Raw genomic sequence first — 18934 nt, 5'->3', positions numbered from 1 at the left:
AAGGCACACTGTGGAGAGTTGGTGTAACTCTGTTAAACACTCCATTTGCTGCTTCTTGTGATATAGTTGGGTAAATCGAGTGGGGAATCATCAGCTTGCTCATAGTTTGCAGACATTTTAAGTTGGTAAGAGTGTGATGACAACCTGGCAGTCTACCTTCTCTCGTGCTTCTATCCTCCACCCTGTTACACCCCCATAACACAATTAAACCTCCAATATTGCTCTACTGCTCTTATGCACAATACATAATTTAATATCTTTTCTTAAGCAACCTCACTTCACAATAACCAATTTTATACCTGTAACATATTTTCAATCATATGCTTTGTTTCAACCTCTAACACAGAAATTATTAATCCTAGAGAAAAAATTAAGATGGCTTTTCTGTAGGAAATATAGTTTCATTGTGTACCAGGAAACATTTTCACTAGAAGCCACACAGGTTTCAAGATATTCAAGTAAAAAAATGGAAAATGACCGGTAAACGCCCCCTAACCACCGCACTCGCATCATATTGGTGTGGATTTTTAGTATGTTGTTAACTGTAAAAAAACTGTGATGACTACACAACTTTTTTCTCCTGTTCAACAATTTTATAACAAATTTGTTCTCTGATAAAATATGATATTAGTAATTCATTACAGTATGTGAAGAACATGTCAATAACATTAAGAATTAAAATTTGTCACAAAATATGTTATGGAAGTTTCAGTTACAACTAATGTTCATTTGAAGAATTAGTATTCAAATGCAGTCAGCTTCACAAGATTGCCAATCCTGCAATTTTCTCATATCTCATTCAGAACCACATCTCTCTGAGAATGGTGTATAATCATTTGAAACACCATCCCCGTTACTGTGATTCCAGGAGGAGGAGAGAAACAGTCACACAGTGCAGACCTCCATTGTTTGGAGAGCAGACAACATTTTGGCAGATATTGATTAAGTCTGTTGGTAAAGTGCAATCTTATTGCACACATGCATTCAGTTCTGCATATTTGTTGGAATTGATCAGTCATGATCTTCAGAATGGGGGTGCTGTAGGTTCATCAACTGTTGTATGCAAGTGAAACACAAAACCATTCCACAAGCATCACATAAATTAACCGTTATTAGCTTCCCTTAGCTTTTTTGTGACCTGTGGACTGGCTGGTGGGTGTTGTGATCAGGAGGTCGAGAGCAGAGCAAGGTCGAGTGGTCCAGTGCATGCTCGGATGTGTCAGTAATACCGCGGTATCTAGAACAACATTTATTTTTTGTGCAAAATGTACAGTGGTAAAAGTGTCTACACAGCTGCAGTTGGTGACCAGGCATAAGCACATGTGCCATGAAGAAGTGCCGACACTTCATCAGCAAGTCATGTCGTCACCACCACAGTTCAGTGCCCTGGTCGCATGCTGTACTGGCAGTGACAGTGGGGCAAGGAAGGCACTACATGCCCAAATGTTCCATAGTGACCAAGTAGTGTCCCACTCCAGCACTCGCTGAGACAGCCTGTGGCATGCTCAGGTCAAGACTGCCAACTGTGGTCCAGGAGACTGTGGTCCAGGAACTCAGTTGTGAAGATTAGGCCCTGGTAATCCATCACAGATCAACTAAGACTGCAGCAGATGCTCGCAGATTGGTCAGGTGGGTACTTGGATGTGTCTTGCCTGATCAGTGTGATGACAGCAGTTTGCACATTATCCATGGTGACCCAATAGGTAGCAACGGCAGACCAAGGCTGTGGTATGCATCAAGACTCAGTGTTTAAGTGAGCAAGCAAGTCGTAGGCTTGTCAGTCATCAGTCTCGTCATGGTTTCACTGAAACTTAATACACTGTCAATCTCTCTGGCTCTAACAACAATGACAGAATGGCAGGATGACAAAATGTGTTCTTGAGGTCTGAAAGTCTCTCAATTACACTTGTCACGTCGGCACCTGTGGTTCTGAGTGTGAGTTCATTTGTCCTCACTTAGCAGACCTTTCAATGCTCATTGCTTCACTGTGGAAATTCAATAATAATTCTAGGTTGCCGAGCTCAGTTCTTTTTCGGCTACATTCGATTTTGTAGTGCCCCTTGGCCAGTGAAGTTACATAGAGTTACCTCACAGTGTCTTGTAAAGTATCACAGCAGCACTTGCATTCTTGTCTGTCTTGTTGTGAGGCTTGCTGCAGTTCACCTCTTGACATACTGACTGACACACCAGCCCAGTACTAATTTGTTCCACGCTAACATGGTCAAACTTTTAAAAAATTTAAACATATACGTGAAAATATTCTGCCATGTAAACAGCTCTGAAGCTCAACCATTTATTTGAGGAGAACAAGTGATTCTGAGGCTGTTATTGCATATTTGCTTCATGGGCCATTATGATTAGGTTGTTTTTCATCATCATCAGTAATGGCGCAGATACGTCCATTATCATGCTCAGCCAGAAGTTGGTGAAGCTGGTAAGAGATTATCCAAACAATCTTTTTCTACACACAAACTAAATATCATCCAAAGCTCTAAAATTACTATTATTTACAAACTTATTAAAAACTGTGCACTTACGTGAAAAATTCTGTTGGAATATGGAATATTCCGTGATAGCTTTCTTTCATTCAGAAACTTTGGTGTCCGCAAATTACACCCACTTGGAACTGCACAAGTTTCATTCAAGTACCACATGCCATTTAAATACACATCAGGTATTTGCTCTGGTTCACCAGGAACCTTTAATTTTGAAATACTGAAATGAAAACAAATTCCTAATTAACAATAATGTTTAATGGCAAGGCAAACTAAAACTGATGTGTGTGTGTGGTGGAGGGGGGTGGGGGCAGGTTACTCTCAATGTCTCTTTAAGATAACATACATTATTTTCATTCTGAACAATGTAAATAGCAATTAGTGACCCCCTATAAAAAGTAATTACACAGTCTGCAATGAAATTGTTGTAACTACTCCGGATGAGCCCCAGATGCAACAAATCGGTGGCTGTCTATCACAAATTGTATTCATGAATGAGAAACTCAATTACAATGGGACAAGAGTGATAGCCAGTGTGGAAACGGCATGGCCTACAACTTCAGCACAACTTCCTGACATCAGTAGGGGATGCTTGTGCACCGTCACTTTTACGCCCATTTTTGACCACAATTTTCCTCCTGTAACCTTTGTTTAGCCAAGAAATGTGATAAAGTGCAAGAAATAAATTGTGTAATGGTAAAATATTAGGAAAGAAAGCACACTGTTTGCAATCCGAAGCAAAAGTTTACGTCAGTAAGCACAAACATATTTGTGAACGGTGGATTCACGTAAATTAATAGTTCAACTGTGTGTGGCTCGATGACTCCGTGGTAAAGGACCAGACTGAAAATCCACATGCCTCACATCCGATCCCCTATCAATTCTAGGATATGTCACCTACCACTTCTTTCCCCTCTGGCAATGTTTTTCAATGCGAAAAATGCTGAGTTGCACCATGGTTTGGAACTCATGCTAAACTGTAGGTCCCCCATAACTGGCTGGGTAAATCAGGTCAAAGGTCAGAGGAAGGCAACGGCACACCACCACCAGCATAACCATATACAGTAAAGCACTGCAGTGTTCAAAATAATCTTTGGATTTATGACTGCTTTACATTTTTTATTCAAGTAGTGGTGCATAATGTGGTTTGCATAGGCAAGCAGAGCATTTAGGCCACCAGACAGTAGCATGTGTTGAATAAGTGTGTGAAGTTGTGCATTAATTCACAAAGCATCAGTAGCAAAATCATAGACTTTGCTCGCACAAAATCTCATTAACATTCACAGAAAAATCTAAAGCTCACGACGATCAAGACCATCAAGGCAATAAAGACCAAATTTGTAACACATTTGAAATCATATAATGCAGCAAAACTACAAAAATTCACAGCTACTTATGAACCATTAAATTATGGTAATGTTAGTACGGTTGCAAAAGAATCAATCACAGAGGTGACTTGAAAATTCAATGTCCTGAAATATATTCACGTGTTCAGCTCACGGCCACAAAATATAGTCCCACCAATACAGACAGAGGTCCTGCAGCTCTATGGTTTCCCTAAACTCACCGATCTCACCACTAACACTGGCCAGAAGACTTTATCTCGACATGAAACTAAATAAATGACCTCGAGCTCTGCTGTGCACATTCCTTTCAATACTTCGTCACATGATCACTGCTCAACATCTGACAATGTGTTCCTAGTCAAATTACTAGTCTAAATACATTACAAACATCAGATATGGTTAACTAAACATACGAATTTGTTGGATCACAGACAGGATACTTATGCTGATTTTATGAAGTGTGTTGATATGGATGTATTCATAGTTACAGCACTGCTTGCATATAAAAAGATAAAAATTTTGTACTTATTAACAAATTGTTTCATAGTAAATGCAGTAAAAGTAACTACTACTTGTAATTGCTGGCATCATTTGCTTTCATTTGATGTTTTGTAAGTGTCAGTTGGATGCCGAGTTCAGTAAGCTGTGTTTAGTCTTCATGTAACGCATGGCTGTAAAGCATTTTGTGTGTCTTCTGTAGAATATTACAATTCATCGCCCTTTTACCAAGCCACTGGGACCTACATGTTGTGCTGCCTAGCCGTAGACAAGACACATTCCACCGAGCTAGGAAAACCTCAATTTCCTGCTTCCCGCAGCCTGCCTGCCGCCTCATCCTGCAGCCTGCACTCATAGCTTCATTTGGCTAGCCACCCTACAGCAGCCATATTATCAATGTTTTAAGCAGAAATTCGACATCACTGCACGTGTTATCATGCTATCATGCTGTAAGAAGCAAAACTATTTGACACACTTTCAGTTGGGCAGATGCAACAATGTAGTGGCAGACAGACATGTACTGCAAAGTAAGGTGTTCAAATTTGTTTTTAACCCTAGCAGCATCAAATTATTTTAGGTTAACCAAGGCCAAAATTTGCCCGCGTTACAGGCTATAAGAGGCTGTCCAAAATTTCTACACTCTCTTTGATCTGCATAATAAATTTCTGCCCTTGACCGAAAGTTAAAATAAATAAATAAAAAAATAATTAAAAAACTCTCCCACATATACAGGTTATGGTATACTGAAAATTCTCATGAAAACATTTTCAGTCAGACAACACTGCTTTCCTAGTTAGTTCATTTGGAGTAATTTTGATAATTACTCATTTATATCCAATGAAGACTCCCATATCATAAATGATAAGCAATTGGAGTCTTTTTAAGTCCTTGGATCACTATTCTACACATGGTTTCAAAGGTTCAAGGCCTAATTCATGAAGATACAATTTTCGGTGTTGGGTTTCTTTCATTCCACTGAGACACATTTGCCTTTAATAGTGTGTATCAGTTTAGTACAGCTATATCAAGTAGTCTATAAAACAATGACAGTGGCTATCTTCTTGTACCTCCTTTTGAAGAGTATGGTCCAGGCATTTGATCTACGGCCTCTATTTCTCTCTCAATGGAATTGTGGTATAGGGTTATGTGGATTTTCTTTTTCGGTGAAGTAACTAACACTTGCATGTCTTTTTGCCTGGCGTCTGTATCAAAATGAATCACTTTGTCTTACTCATACTTCCTCCATATACAGCTCTTCCCACTAAACTTTACAGTAAATCCAATAATGAAATATTCAAGTACTGATAAATTCTCATTAAAATTAAAATTCTCATTAAGGAATATATTTTAGAACTGCAAACAGGAGATACATTTTTTCTTTGAGCTGCTTCATTTGTGTGCTCAACAATTTTCCTAACAATTTCAGGAGCGAAAAATTTCTTGAATGCTTCAAACATATATTAGTTAGTTTCCCACCAGCAGTTGTTCTCTGAAGTTCATGGACTATGTTGGCAAAACCCCTTCTACACTGGCTCAGAGCTGCTGCAAGGTACATTCTATCGGAATTTATAATATATATATTTGGAGCGTAGCCTGCATGGTTCGTTCCTTCACTGTCTTCTGTTTCTTCTTCATTAGAACCATCTTAAATTTCCTTGTGATGTGACTTGAAATCGCTGAACTATGATAATTCATTGTTTACTAAAAGTTCAACAAGAATTTATGTCTCGTTCATGCTACTTTAACTCATTGTAGAAAATCTTCCTTACAAGAAAAAACTGTGGCTCTGTTGTGACAAAGTAGTAATAACAGTAGTTAGCCTAAAAATGAATTATTAGACTCAACAAAGCACTGTAACAATCACACTCAAGGTTGCCATATGAAATTTAGACAAGTAGAATTATGGTCACATGCAGTACCAAACCAGTGTTACAGTTATGTTTTTAATTTCCAATTTTCAAAATTTTAATCAGATAAATGTACAGAGACTAAATGATAATGGCCACAAACACAGGATATTTACTATGAGTTTTTTAGTGGAAGAAAAAGGTATGGTCAGTAAATGTTTACTAGTTTCATCAACTTCCAGAAGCAGCTACAAGTATTTGCCAAATATGCCAGTTGCTGGAAGCTTTTCTCAAACTTTTAGTAGCTTTGTGTGTTCAACACTGGTATGAAAATGCCTGTGTTGAAAAGAAGGACACAAAGACAGATCAGCTAAATATACCATATAAACCCCTAATCACATGTAACTGAATATTGTCTGCTAATGAAGTGTGCAACAAATTTATGGATTATTTTGTTTCACCAGAAAAGGAAGCAAAATAACAGTACAGATGTCTATAAATTTTAGCTGATTTCTTCATGGTAGCACAAACATACACGAATTACATTTGTAATAAAAGTAATAACTAGGGTTTGCAAAAACTGAAGAATAACTAAAAGGCATTATCTTTGTGATATAGCCTGCACATATTTCTATATTCTGTTTTCGAATATTTCATTGTGGGCCTACAATACACAAGAGAGTTTGGAAACAAGCATGTGACATTCTCAGAACCTTTTTGTTTTTCATCACAATTTTCCTTCAATGATATTAATGCATTACTAATGGTGGCATTTCTGGTTTTTTAGTATGGCACTATAACTTCCACTTGCAGCAGGTTCCTGAAATTAACTTGCCTAATCGACTTGCAGAAGTAAACTTGCACAAGCTTTTGTTCAAATATGAATGCTTCAAGTGCTTGTAGAAATTACTTGCTAGTGGACACATGCCTTACAACTTCACCATGCTTCTATAGATGACTGTCCCTCAAATTACAGATGAAAATAACTGTCAATATTCTAAGCAGTGTTGTGACTACTGTTTTGAAAATAAACTTATATGAAAATAAGGAATTGAAGCCTACTTTGTCTCTGCTTGCCACTATAAGTCTACAACTCACAACTGCAGACCTATGGGGATTCCACAACATAGTAGTCCTTGATCAGGAGAAAGAAAACTGGCGTTCTACGGATCGGAGCGTGGAATGTCAGATCTCTTAATCGGGCAGGTAGGTTAGAAAACTTAAAACTTAAAGTTAGATGTAGTGGGAATTAGTGAAGTTCGGTGGCAGGAGGAACAAAACTTCTGGTCAGGTGAATAGAGGGTTATAAAATAAAAAAGAGGGAATGCCGAAGTAGGTTTAATAATGAATAAAACAATAGGAGTGCAGGTAAGCTACTACAAACAAAAGTGAACACATTATTGTGGCCAAGATAGACACAAAGCCCATGCCTATTACAGTAGTACAAGTTTATATGCCAACTAGCTCTGCAGATGATGAAGAAATTAATGAAATGTATGATGAGATAAAAGAAATTATTCAGGTAGTGAAGGGAGATGAAAATTTAATAGTCATGGGTGACTGTAATTCGAAAGTAGGAAAAGGAAGAGAAGGAAACGAAGTAGGTGAATATGGATAGGGAGTAAGAAATTAAAGAGGGAGCTGTCTGGTAGAATTTTGCACAGAGCATAACTTAATCATAGCTAACACTTGGTTCAAGATTCATGAAAGAAGGTTGTATACATGGAAGAAGCCTGGAGATACTGGGAGGTGTCTGACAGATTATATAATGGTAAGACAGAGATTTAGCAACCAGGTTTTAATTGTAAGACATTTCCAGGGCAGATGTGGACTCTGACCACCCTCTATTAGTTATGAACTGCAGATTAAAACTGCAAAAAGGTGGGAATTTTAGGAGATGGGACTTGGATAAACTGACTAAACCAGTGGTTGTACAGTGTTTCTGGGAGAGCATAAGGGAACGATTGACAGGAATGGAGGAAAGAAATACGGTAGAAGAAGAATAGGTAGTTTTGAGGGATGAAGTAGTGAACGCTGCAGAGGATCAAGTAGGTAAAAAGATGAGGGCTAATAGAAACCCTTGGGTTACAGAAGAAATATTGAATTTCATTGATGAAAGGAGAAAATACAAAAATGCAGTAAATCAAACAAGAAAAAAGGAATACAAACATCTCAAAAATGAGATTGACAGGAAGGGCAAAATGGCTAACCAGGGATGGCTAAAGGACAAACTTAAGAATGTAAAGGCATGTATCACTAGGGGTAAGATACATACTGCCTACAGGAAAATTACAAAGAGACCTTTGGAGAAAAGAGAACCACCTGTATGAATAACAAAAGCTCAGCAAGCTGTATGAGACAGTCAAAATACCCTCAGACTTCAAAAAGAATATAATAATTCCAATCCCAAAAAAGCAGGTGTTGACAGATGTGAAAGTAACCGAACTATCAGTTTAAGAAGTCACGGCTACAAAATACTAACGCGAATTCTTTACAGACGAATGGAAAAACTGGTGGGAGCAGACCTCGGGGAAGATCAGTTTGTATTCTGTAGAAATGTTGGAACACATGAGACTATACTGATCCTACAACTTACCTTAGAAGATAGATTAGGAAAATGCAAACCTAAGTTTCTAGCATTTGTAGACTTAGAGAAAGCTTTCAACATGTTGATTGGAAGATTCTCTTTCAAATTCTGAAGGTTGCACGGGTCAAACACAGGGAGCGAAAGGCTATTTACAATTTGTATAGAAAGCAGATGGCAGTTGTAAGAGTCAAGGGGCATGAAAGGGAAGCAGTGGTTGTAGCCTCTCCCCAATGTTATTCAATCTGTATATTGAGCAAGCATTAAAGGAAACAAAAGAAAAGTTTGGCGTAGGAATTAAAATCCATGGTGAAGAAATAAAAACTTTGAGGTTTGTCCATGACATTGTAATTCTGTTAGAGACAGCAAAGGACCTGGAAGAGCATTTGAACAGAATGGTCACTGTCTTGAAAGGAGGATATAAGATAATTAGCAAAGCAAAACAAGGATAACTGAATGTAGTTGAACAAAGTCAGGTGATGCTGAGGGAATTAGATTAGGAAATGAGACACCAAGTAGAAAATGAGAAACTCTACTTGGAGAGCAAATTAACTGATGATGGCAGAAGTAGAGGCGATATAAAATATAGACTGGATATGGCAGGGAAAGCGTTTCTGAAGAAGAGAAATTGGTTAACATCGAGTACAGATTTAGGTGTCACAAAGTCTTTTCTGAAAGTATTTGTACGGAGTGTAGCCATGTAGGAAAGTGAAACATGGACGATAAATAGTTTAGTCAAGAAGAGAATAGAAGCTTTTGAAATGTAGTGCCACAGAAGAATGCTGAAGATTAGATGGGTCGATCACATAACTACTGAGGATGTACAAAATAGAATTGGGGAGAAGAGGAGTTTGTAGCACAACTTGACTAGAAGAAGGAATCGTTTGGTAGGACACATTCTGAGGCTTCAAGGGATCACCAATTTCATACTGGAGGGAAGTGTGGAGGGTAAAAATTGTAGAGGGAGACCAGGGGATGAATACACTAAGCAGATTCAGAAGGACGTAGGCTGCAGTCGTTACTTGGAGATGAATTAGCTTGCACAGGATAAAGTAAGGTGGAGAGCTGCAGCAAACAAGTCTATGGACTGGCGAGTAGGATCGTAAGAAGATCGACTATTCATCCCAATTGGATCGAATGCCACGAATATTCCAATGGATAATGGACATAGGGAGGACAGAAAATGGAAGAAAGTGACCAAGGTTGCAGTCAACTCAACGATTGCTCAGAGCTTGCAACCGACAGTGTAGAATGGCATTCAGCCGAAGATCCTGATCCATAGGTTGTTCAGGAGCAGCTCCTGTCACCAGCAATCGGCCACCAGCAGTGCGCCTCAGCGACACAGAAGACGGCCGAGGGGGGCTACCTCCAGGTGGTGTGTAGATGAGACACGCCGTGGCAGAGAGGGAGAGGAACTTCTTGGAAACAGAATGTTTAGATGAAAGAGGAACCGATGGTTGTGAAGTTGGGTACGTAAAAAATCTTCACGAATAGGCTCTTTTTTGGAAGTCTGGGTGTCTGACTTTTGGGCTCGAGATTTAGCAGAACCCAATGAAGGGTGAGCCATAGAGTGAGCAGGCGAAAATGGGGAGGTTGAATGAGCGATCTTTGCGCTGACCGATCGGACGACCGTGGCACTAAAGGTGAAGTCACAAGTCTGCGTGGCCGCCTGATTTGTTTATCGAGGAGAGGCAAGGACAGCGCTGTATTTACCTGTCTGAGGCACAGTGGGCTTTCGACTGGCAAATAACTTTCGAGCAGCAAAGGTCGACACCTTTTCCATCACTCTGATTTCCTGAATGAGCTTTTCGTCTTTAAAAATGGGGCAATCTCTACAGGAAGCAGTGTGGTCACCCATACATTTGAGGCGAGGGGATGGAGGTGGACAAGCACCCTCATGGGCATCCTTGCCACACGTAACACATTTGGCCAGATTGGAACAGGACTGGCTGGTATGATTGAACCGCTGACACCGATAGCAGCGTGTAGGGTTTGGGATGTAAGGACGAACGGAAATTATCTCATAGCCCGCTTTTATGTTCGATGGGAGTTGAACTCTGTCAAATGTCAAGAACACAGTACAGGCTGGAACGATGTTTGTGTCAACCCTTTTCATGACTAGATGAACAGCCATTACGCCCAGGCAGACAGGTAGTGTTGAATTTCCTCGTCGGACAATTCGTCGAGGCACCGTGTATAAACGACCCCACGTGAGGAATTTAAAGTGCGGTGCACTTCCACCCGGACAAAAAAGGAGTGTAGCAGTGAAATATGCAGCAATTTTAGTGCCTGTAGTGCACTGACTGTTTCTAACAACAAGGTGCCATTTCGTAATCTGGAACAAGACTTTACAGGACCTGCAATTGTGTCAACAACTGTCTGGATAATGAAAGGGTTGACCGTGGAGAAGTCGTGGCCTTCGTCAGACCGAGAAAAAACACGGAACTGTTGCAACGATGGAAGAACTATTTGTGGCTGAGACTCATTGAACTTACGCTTGTGAGCAGACATAGTAGAAGATGAGGAAACCATTGCAGAAGTATCCCCCATGATTACCAGCGTCTCTGATGGAGCGCTCCTCCCATGTGGGGAACCTCTCTGAGGGCACTCCTGCCTTAGATGATTGTTCAGACCTCAGGTCACACCTCCCGAGAAACGGACGGAGGGACCAATCGGCACTTTCGGAAGGTATCAGCTCCAGTAATCAAACCCTCCCTGGGCCTGGCCATTACCAGGAGGTAGGTACGTGTCATACCTGTCCACCCAGGGTGGAATTACGCATTACCACGTCACCGGCTACGCATGAAAATGCGTGGGTTGGCCTTCAGACACGCACAGGGAGGAAAAATGAGAAAAGGAAAAACAAAGAAAGGGAAAGAAGAGAGGTATCAAACGCCGCAGCGGAAAGGGACAAAGATATGCCAGCAGAGAAGGCGAAGAAGAAAGACTGTTTTATGTTTTCGACGAGCGTCCGTCACCGGACATGGGCACAAAACATACTTCCAGAGGGGGAGAAAGGGAAGGTAAGAGGCGGAGGTGATGGGAGAGGCGGGGGGGGGGGGGGGGAGGTGGAAGATGGGGGATGGGGAAGGATGCGGAAAAGGAAGGTATGCAGCCCGGAAAAGGAGGAGGGCCACATTAGCTCGGGGTCCCGTGCTCACTATGCACGTATCCAGAAAAGAGTTGTGGACCCCCTGGTGTGTGTGTGTGTGTGTGTGTGTGTGTGTGTGTGTGTGTGTGTGTGTGTGTGAGGTGATTCTTTAGTATAGTTTGCATGTGTGGCGTGTTTATATGTGGCATATTGTTGCCATCTGTGGGTCTCTCTGGTGGTGTGTTTATGGTTAGCGTGTTATGAGGCATATGGGTTCATTTGCATGGTAGCATTACACGTGTGTGTTATTGGTAGTGACTGTGCTTTCAGCAGAATATTTTCAAGTGAGTTAACGATTTTGGTTTCGTTATGTCGACATTATTGTAGTTTTTTTCTGTTCGGCGTGTGAGAATTTTGGTAAATCATATTGTCTATGTCTTTGGTAGGTGTACATATGATTGACAGGGTCAACAGTTTTTGCTTGTCGGTGATGATGGGGGACAGTGCGTTGTCTCTTGGCTAAGTCGTGAAGTGTTCAGTGTGTCGTGAAGAAATGAGGCTTACTAAAGTTCAGGGGTCTTGGATCAGGGACAGCTATATGTGGAGATGTAAGGATAACAGGTCAAGGGAAAATGTTTGATTCCGGTGGATATTGTTTTCAGTTGATTTTGGGAAATTTGTGGTCATTTTATTTTATCGTTTGGTTTAGTGGCGTCTGTTTATTTTTAGTTTGCCCCCACCCAAAAACCTCTAATTTCCGCCGCTTGTCCTCTCAGTTTCATTTTATTTTTGGAGGAATATGTGTTTGGTGGTTTTTTGATCTATTATTATATTTGATGTCATTTATACATAATGGCGTCATAGTCCCAATATGGCAGTAGTTGTGAGTGGTCGTTTCCGCCATATTGGTCATATTATTGGTCAAAGCAGATGGGTAGAATCAGACGTTTCCGTTAACCCCTACCACCACCACCACCAACAATCTATAGAAGATATATCTTAACTCTTAACATACAAAACAACACCGTCATAAGGAACCAACTATTTTTTGTCATGGCAGGCAGCGTAAGTACAATACAGTTCAGAGAAAATACACAAGAGCTGCCAGCTGTAGTCAGTACATTTGCTTGCCAGGGGTCACTTGGTATCAGCTAGAGGCGATATAGTTGGTGGGCCATGGTTGGTGGCCTTTGGTGGGAGGCCATAATAGTCAAATGGTGTGCTATTTAAATGAGTGCATGTGTCGAGATGCAAAACAGTAGCGGTGGTGGATGTGCAGTAATATGCGGGTTACTACCACTCCACCCTCAAGGTAACAATAGCTGCATTTGCTTTAACCAAGTGATGTTAAATGTTCGTGAAGAAAATGAAGATAGTCATCACAGATTACGGATGAATAGGAAAGTAGTTTCACATTAGTGGCTTTGTCTACAACAAATACAATTTTCAATATTGGTGTGATGTAAACCCTATCACCTACATGAAACCCCCTCTCCATTCAGAAAAGTAACAGTTTGATGTACAATACCATCTTGGGCAATAATCGGATCTTACTTTTTTGAATATGAACAACGTAACACAGTGATGGTGAACTCTAAATGTTATGCTGACATGTTGGTAGCATTTTCTCTGACTGGACTCAATGCCTACAAAGCAAATAAGGAAACACTCTTCCAGGGAGACAGTGAAACAAGTATTGGAGCTGCAGTGTCAATGGATTTGCTTACACTTGTATTTTTTGACTCTCACCAGCAGAATCGGTGATACTCCACTGCCTCCCTGTTAATCTCTTATCAGCTAAAGATTTTCTTCTCTGGAGTTACCCCAAATCCAAAGTATTCCAGAAGAAGCAGAGATTTGAAGGAGCAAATTTTCCATGAAATAAACACCTTTCCATTGGAGATGCAGTGCAATGCCATGCACAGGTCCAGGTTCTGATAATGTGTATTCAAAAACAGATAACTTTCAAGGTAAACTATCAATTTCCATTCACGTGCAAAGGATTCACGGAAAAAACATTATCTCCAATTTGTACAGTTTCTTTCAATCAACCTGTCAATGCTTTGCCCTATACAAAAATAATCTTTCCCTTGCAGTTTAACAAGTTGCAAATTTTGTCCTTTTTGTGGATGACAAATGTAATAAGAGACAAAAACGGTACTAGTCCCCCTATGAAAAGGCAGCTAATGGAACATTTAAAAACCATCAACAATTGCTTCTACATCTACATACATATACTCCGCTACCCACCAAGCGGTGTGTGGCGGAGTGCACAATTCGCACTAAAGTCATAATCCCCCCCTGCGGATCACACGAGGGAAAAATGACTGACTGAACACCTCAGTAAAAGCGTTATTTTCCCTTGTCTTTGAATGGTGATCATTGTGCTATTAAAAAGTTGGTGGTAATAATAATGCTCTACATCCCCGGCGAAGATCGAATTTCAGAATTTAGTGAGCAGCCCCTTCCGTTTAGCACGCCATCTATTTGCAAGTGTGCCCCACTTCAAACTTTCTATGAGATTTGTAATGCTCCCGCGATGGTTAAATGTACCAGACATGAATCTTGCTGCTCTTCTTTGGACCTTCTCAATCTCTTGAATCAGACCCAACTGGTGAGAGTCCTATACAGACGAACAGTACTCTAAGACTGGACGAACTAACGTATTGTAAGCAATTTCTTTTGTTGAAGGACTGCATTGCTTCATGATTCTACCGATAAACCACAATGTAAAGTTCGCCTTGCCCATTACTCGTGTAATCTGATCATTCCATTTGAGATCATTTCAAATAGTCACAAGCACATATTTGACGGATGTTACCACTTCTAAAGACTGGGCATTTATTTTGTACTCTTACATTAATGGGAATTTTTGCCTTGTTATAGACAGTTCGCTTCCAGCATAATGGATTGTCACTGAATTATAACACTCAGTACACAGTAGCCTATTTGTCACAGAACCCCACCAATTATATATATATATATAAAAAGTTTCTCTAACAACAGAATACTAAAAGCTCATAATCCAAAACAGAGAAGTAAGATGTGTCCCCTATGTTGCTGTGTACCTGGATTTTAAAAAGGCATACTTCTCTGTTGACAAAACATCTCTATTTCAGTTACTGGAAGTGTCTTGTGTAGGTGATAAAACAAGAAACGTAATTCAGCAAGTACCAATGAACAGAAAATCTACAGTAAAATTTGTAGTACTGTCCAGAGGCATAGCAATGACAACAAGAAAAATCACAATTTTGAAAGGAACGGCAGTGAAACAGCATGCAAATATCATGTGCAAAAATAGAAAATGACAAATATGAAAGATGCTCCACATCTAATGAACACAGATTATGGTAAAATTTACAGATTAAATAAATTTAAATACCTCAGTAATGTAATATATAGAAATGGCTGTGAAAGGGAAGCTTATTAACTCAGAACACTGACAATAGAGAAGGCCTTTCAGTAAACTAAAGGAGTCAACGGAAGCATCCGATTCCACCTGCCTGCTTTGACCTATGGTGTAAGGGTGTTGTGTGTGACATCAGTGTGGAGTTTATGAATTGGTTGTGTTTATAGATGTCGTCTTGATGTGTTTGATGGCGCTCTCTCTCTGTCTGTACATTTTTTGGGATGGCCGACCTTCTTTACAGTGTTGACATTCATTGGTGGTAAGTAATTGTTCTTTTTGGTCGATTTTTCTGGAGTTTGAATGTTTTATGTATTTATTGTGCATTGAATGTGTTTTAATTTACGTAGGGATGTTTGCCTTTTGAATTTTTGAGGTGGTGTTTTCGTAGTTGTAGGTGGTGGTTTTTTCATATCAATACTTATGATTGACCTATATATTCCAGTTTTCGTAGTTTTCGGCTGTAGGCGTTGGTGTTTTGGTATCATCAGTTGCGGTTGACCTGTATAGGTCAAGGGAAGTGTCCCATTCCTGTAGATTTTATTTTTTTCATTTCTTGTTCATTTTGTGTGTTTTGGGATCGTGGTGCGCATTTTTTACTGTTATACTTAGCTCCCCCCCCCCCCCCCCCCCCTAAAATCTAGGGTCAAAGGAGACTGATGGAATCGGACGCTTCCATATCCGAATATTTCGGATATGGAATAATAATATACGGAAAGGCACTACGACAAGTATATGTCACAGCGTGGTGGAGAACATAGTTCTATATGGAAGGAGCCGAGACGTGTCCCCATCACGGAAAGTTACAGACAAAATTAGAACAGTTGAAATGGACCTAATGGGAAAACGTCTACAGCTACCTGGGCAAAACAGGATACGAAATGAGTAGGTATTGAGCAGAATGGAGACACAGTTTTCCATAACAAAAACGTTGGAGTATAGAGGGCTTCTGCGAAACTGGCACGTAAAATGTAGGGTCTATACCTAATAAAAGGTGGCCAAGAAATGTTTTAAAACCAGGAAGAAGGAGAGGAAGGCCGGCGCCACGATGAGAAAAATACATACAGGAAGCAACGGTAGACAGAAATTTAAAACCGGGTGACCGGAGCGAAAGAGGCGTGGGGGATTCGAAAATGATAGTTCCAAGGGAAAACGTCGAAAAGTAAGTAACTGTATAGCATTTAAATTAAATGAACATCTTAGACTTCTTTTCACGTCCCATATACAAATAACTGTTGAATACGACAAATGTATCGTAAAAATAATAAAACATGCACTGACCTGCACCTCTCCGCGAGCTCTTTATGCTCCTCCGGAGTAATCTTTCTACCAATGAGACTATGTTCACTGGGGTTTTTCTTCTTGCGTTTCTTTTTTGTAATAGTTACTGTGTTTGGCACGGTCTCCAGTGATAATCGGAATTCTTGGAAGTATCTTGACATGTAAATTTTCTCCGTTTCAAAAGACGCATTTTTCTCGTATAAAAAATCCATATTACAGGAAATAAATACTATACAGAAAGTTCTGTTTCAAACAAAACTGCACACTATTACATCAGATACCTCCCTTTCACTCTACCAATTACTCAAGCAACTACTATCAACGAATAAAAACACAAACACACCCCCACCTGTTCTGCACTTGCGCTTCTCAAATGAAGATCTTTGGCGAAAGATACAATACACAGACAAACTTCCACGTGCCACTAAAATGGTGCTACCACTTATATCGTGAAGTTCTAAGTTATTTGTTTCCGTAAGCAACAAAAGTTACGCCACAACAAATGGTATGACAGTTGATACAATAGTGCCTCCGTGTGCTGCTGGTTCAGCAGTCTCGTGTCAAAACTGTCATGGTACTGAAAAGATGAGTGAAAGACGTGTTAGTTTAGTGTTTTACTCCCTCTATTCAGCAACTGTAGCTGTATACATGAAAATAATCAGCAACCAACTGCATAAAAGAAATTTAATTTATTAACTGGTTTCAGGCAAATAATGCGATAGTTCTTACCTATTGAAGAAGGCCCCAGATGCCTGAAACTGCCTAAGAAATTAAATTTCTTTTATGGACCTGGTTGCTGATTATTTCAATATATAAGTGTTAGTGTCAGTTGCGTTGAGAAACAGTTGGAGCCATTAAAACTGAACAAAGTTCCAGGGGCCGATGGATTCCATATCATGCTACATGTTCATGTTAAAAAAGGTGGTACAAGCAAATATGCAAGTAACAACTTAGAAAGTTTGGAAAAGGCTCTTGAAGATGTAAAAATGTGCCGCCTTAGCCTTCGTAAAGCATCTGAGAAATATTCTATAGAAAAGTACAAGCTTTCTCGTGCACTTAACGGTAAAAACTAATAAAACTGGGGGACAAACTATTCGGTTGTCAACAGAAGAAGATACTCAAGTGAAAACTGTGCTTACAGTAAGCGAATGAGGATTTCCATTTATTGCTTATAACATCAGACTTTTAGTTAAATACTATCGTGACAGGCAAGGGAGAACCATCCCTAGATTCTGGAACAACATACCTGGTGATGAGTGGGTGCAATCATTCCTAAACCGCCATAGTTATGTGCTGTCTGTGTGGTTAGCAGACAATATACAGAGCTTTGTTGAGCCCAAGTTTCTCCAGAAATTATCAACATCTTTTTCGATAATTTGCAAGTTGAACTGCAGAATATTAAGCCAACATCAGCCATCAACTTGGATGAAACAGATTTATCAGATGATCCAGACAGAAAGCATGTTGTGGTCAAAATGTGTTGCAAGCACCCTGATTTTATTCTCAGTTCTTGAAAGGCCCACACATCCCCCATGATGGGATCTACAGGAGATGGGATACTTCTTCCTCCATTTCTCATTTATCTATCACTTCCCCTTTGGAACACTTGGACATCAGGTGGCCCAAGGGGAGCACGTTATGGGAATACAAAATCTGGGAGGATAGACCAAAAGAAATTTGAAGAATTTAAAGAAGCAAGATTCACCATGGACACTCATGGGTGACAATCTATCGTCTCACATGTCTCAAAGTGTAATAGCAAAGCCGGCCGGTGTGGCCGAGCAGTTCTAGGCGCTTCAGTCTGGAACCGCGTGACTGCTATGGCCACTGGTTCGAGTCCTGCCTCGGACATGGATGTGTGTGTTGTCCTTAGGTTAGTTAGGTTTACGTAGTTCTAAGTTCTAGGGGACTGATGACCTCAGATGTTGAGTCTCATAGTGCTCAGAGCCATCTGAACCATTTTTGTAAAGCAAAATGCAGAGAGGAAGATATAAAATTTATTTTCCTGTAAAGGAATTCTACACATCTTTGTCAGCCTCTTCAGCCTTCTCCAGACGATTCAAGTGACTCTGGCATGAGATTTTGATGGAGTGTAAGATGAAAGGAAACAGAGGACAGATTCCCATCGATGTTAAAAAAAGTTGCTTTCAAAAATTGTGGGCTCAGTAGGAGATGATATAAGCTCAGGATTTGAAAAATGTGGTATCATTCCTGTGGATTGCCTGAAGGTATTGGCTCAAATCTCTTCTACATGTCCCAACAATGGTAACACCAATGGTGACAGAAGTTGAGTTGAGGAACAACTGGAGGGGAGTATGATTGACCTTTTGAAGAGGTTGCACAATCGGGACAAAAATAATGGTACCACGCCAAAACAGAAGAAGAG

General features: G+C 40.1%; 1 protein-coding gene across 1 annotated transcript in view; it reads right to left on the bottom strand.

Annotated features, from left to right (window-relative positions):
• The window catches only part of LOC126283999 (snRNA-activating protein complex subunit 3-like), a 70380-nt gene extending 53440 nt beyond the window's left edge, over positions 1-16940 (bottom strand). The window contains exons 1-2 of the mRNA XM_049982540.1: positions 16549-16940; positions 2538-2715 (exon numbers count right to left, since the gene is read on the bottom strand). Coding sequence (XP_049838497.1) covers positions 2538-2715; positions 16549-16760 — 390 coding nt within the window. The 5' untranslated portion in view covers positions 16761-16940. The remainder of the gene's footprint in view (positions 1-2537; positions 2716-16548) is intronic.
• Between the last annotated feature and the right edge of the window lie 1994 nt (positions 16941-18934).

The sequence above is a fragment of the Schistocerca gregaria genome, chromosome 8 (assembly GCF_023897955.1).
Source record: "Schistocerca gregaria isolate iqSchGreg1 chromosome 8, iqSchGreg1.2, whole genome shotgun sequence".
Classification (NCBI taxonomy): Eukaryota; Metazoa; Arthropoda; class Insecta; order Orthoptera; family Acrididae; genus Schistocerca; species Schistocerca gregaria.
Note: the sequence above shows the minus strand (reverse complement) of the source record. Positions and strands in the feature narration are given on the sequence as shown.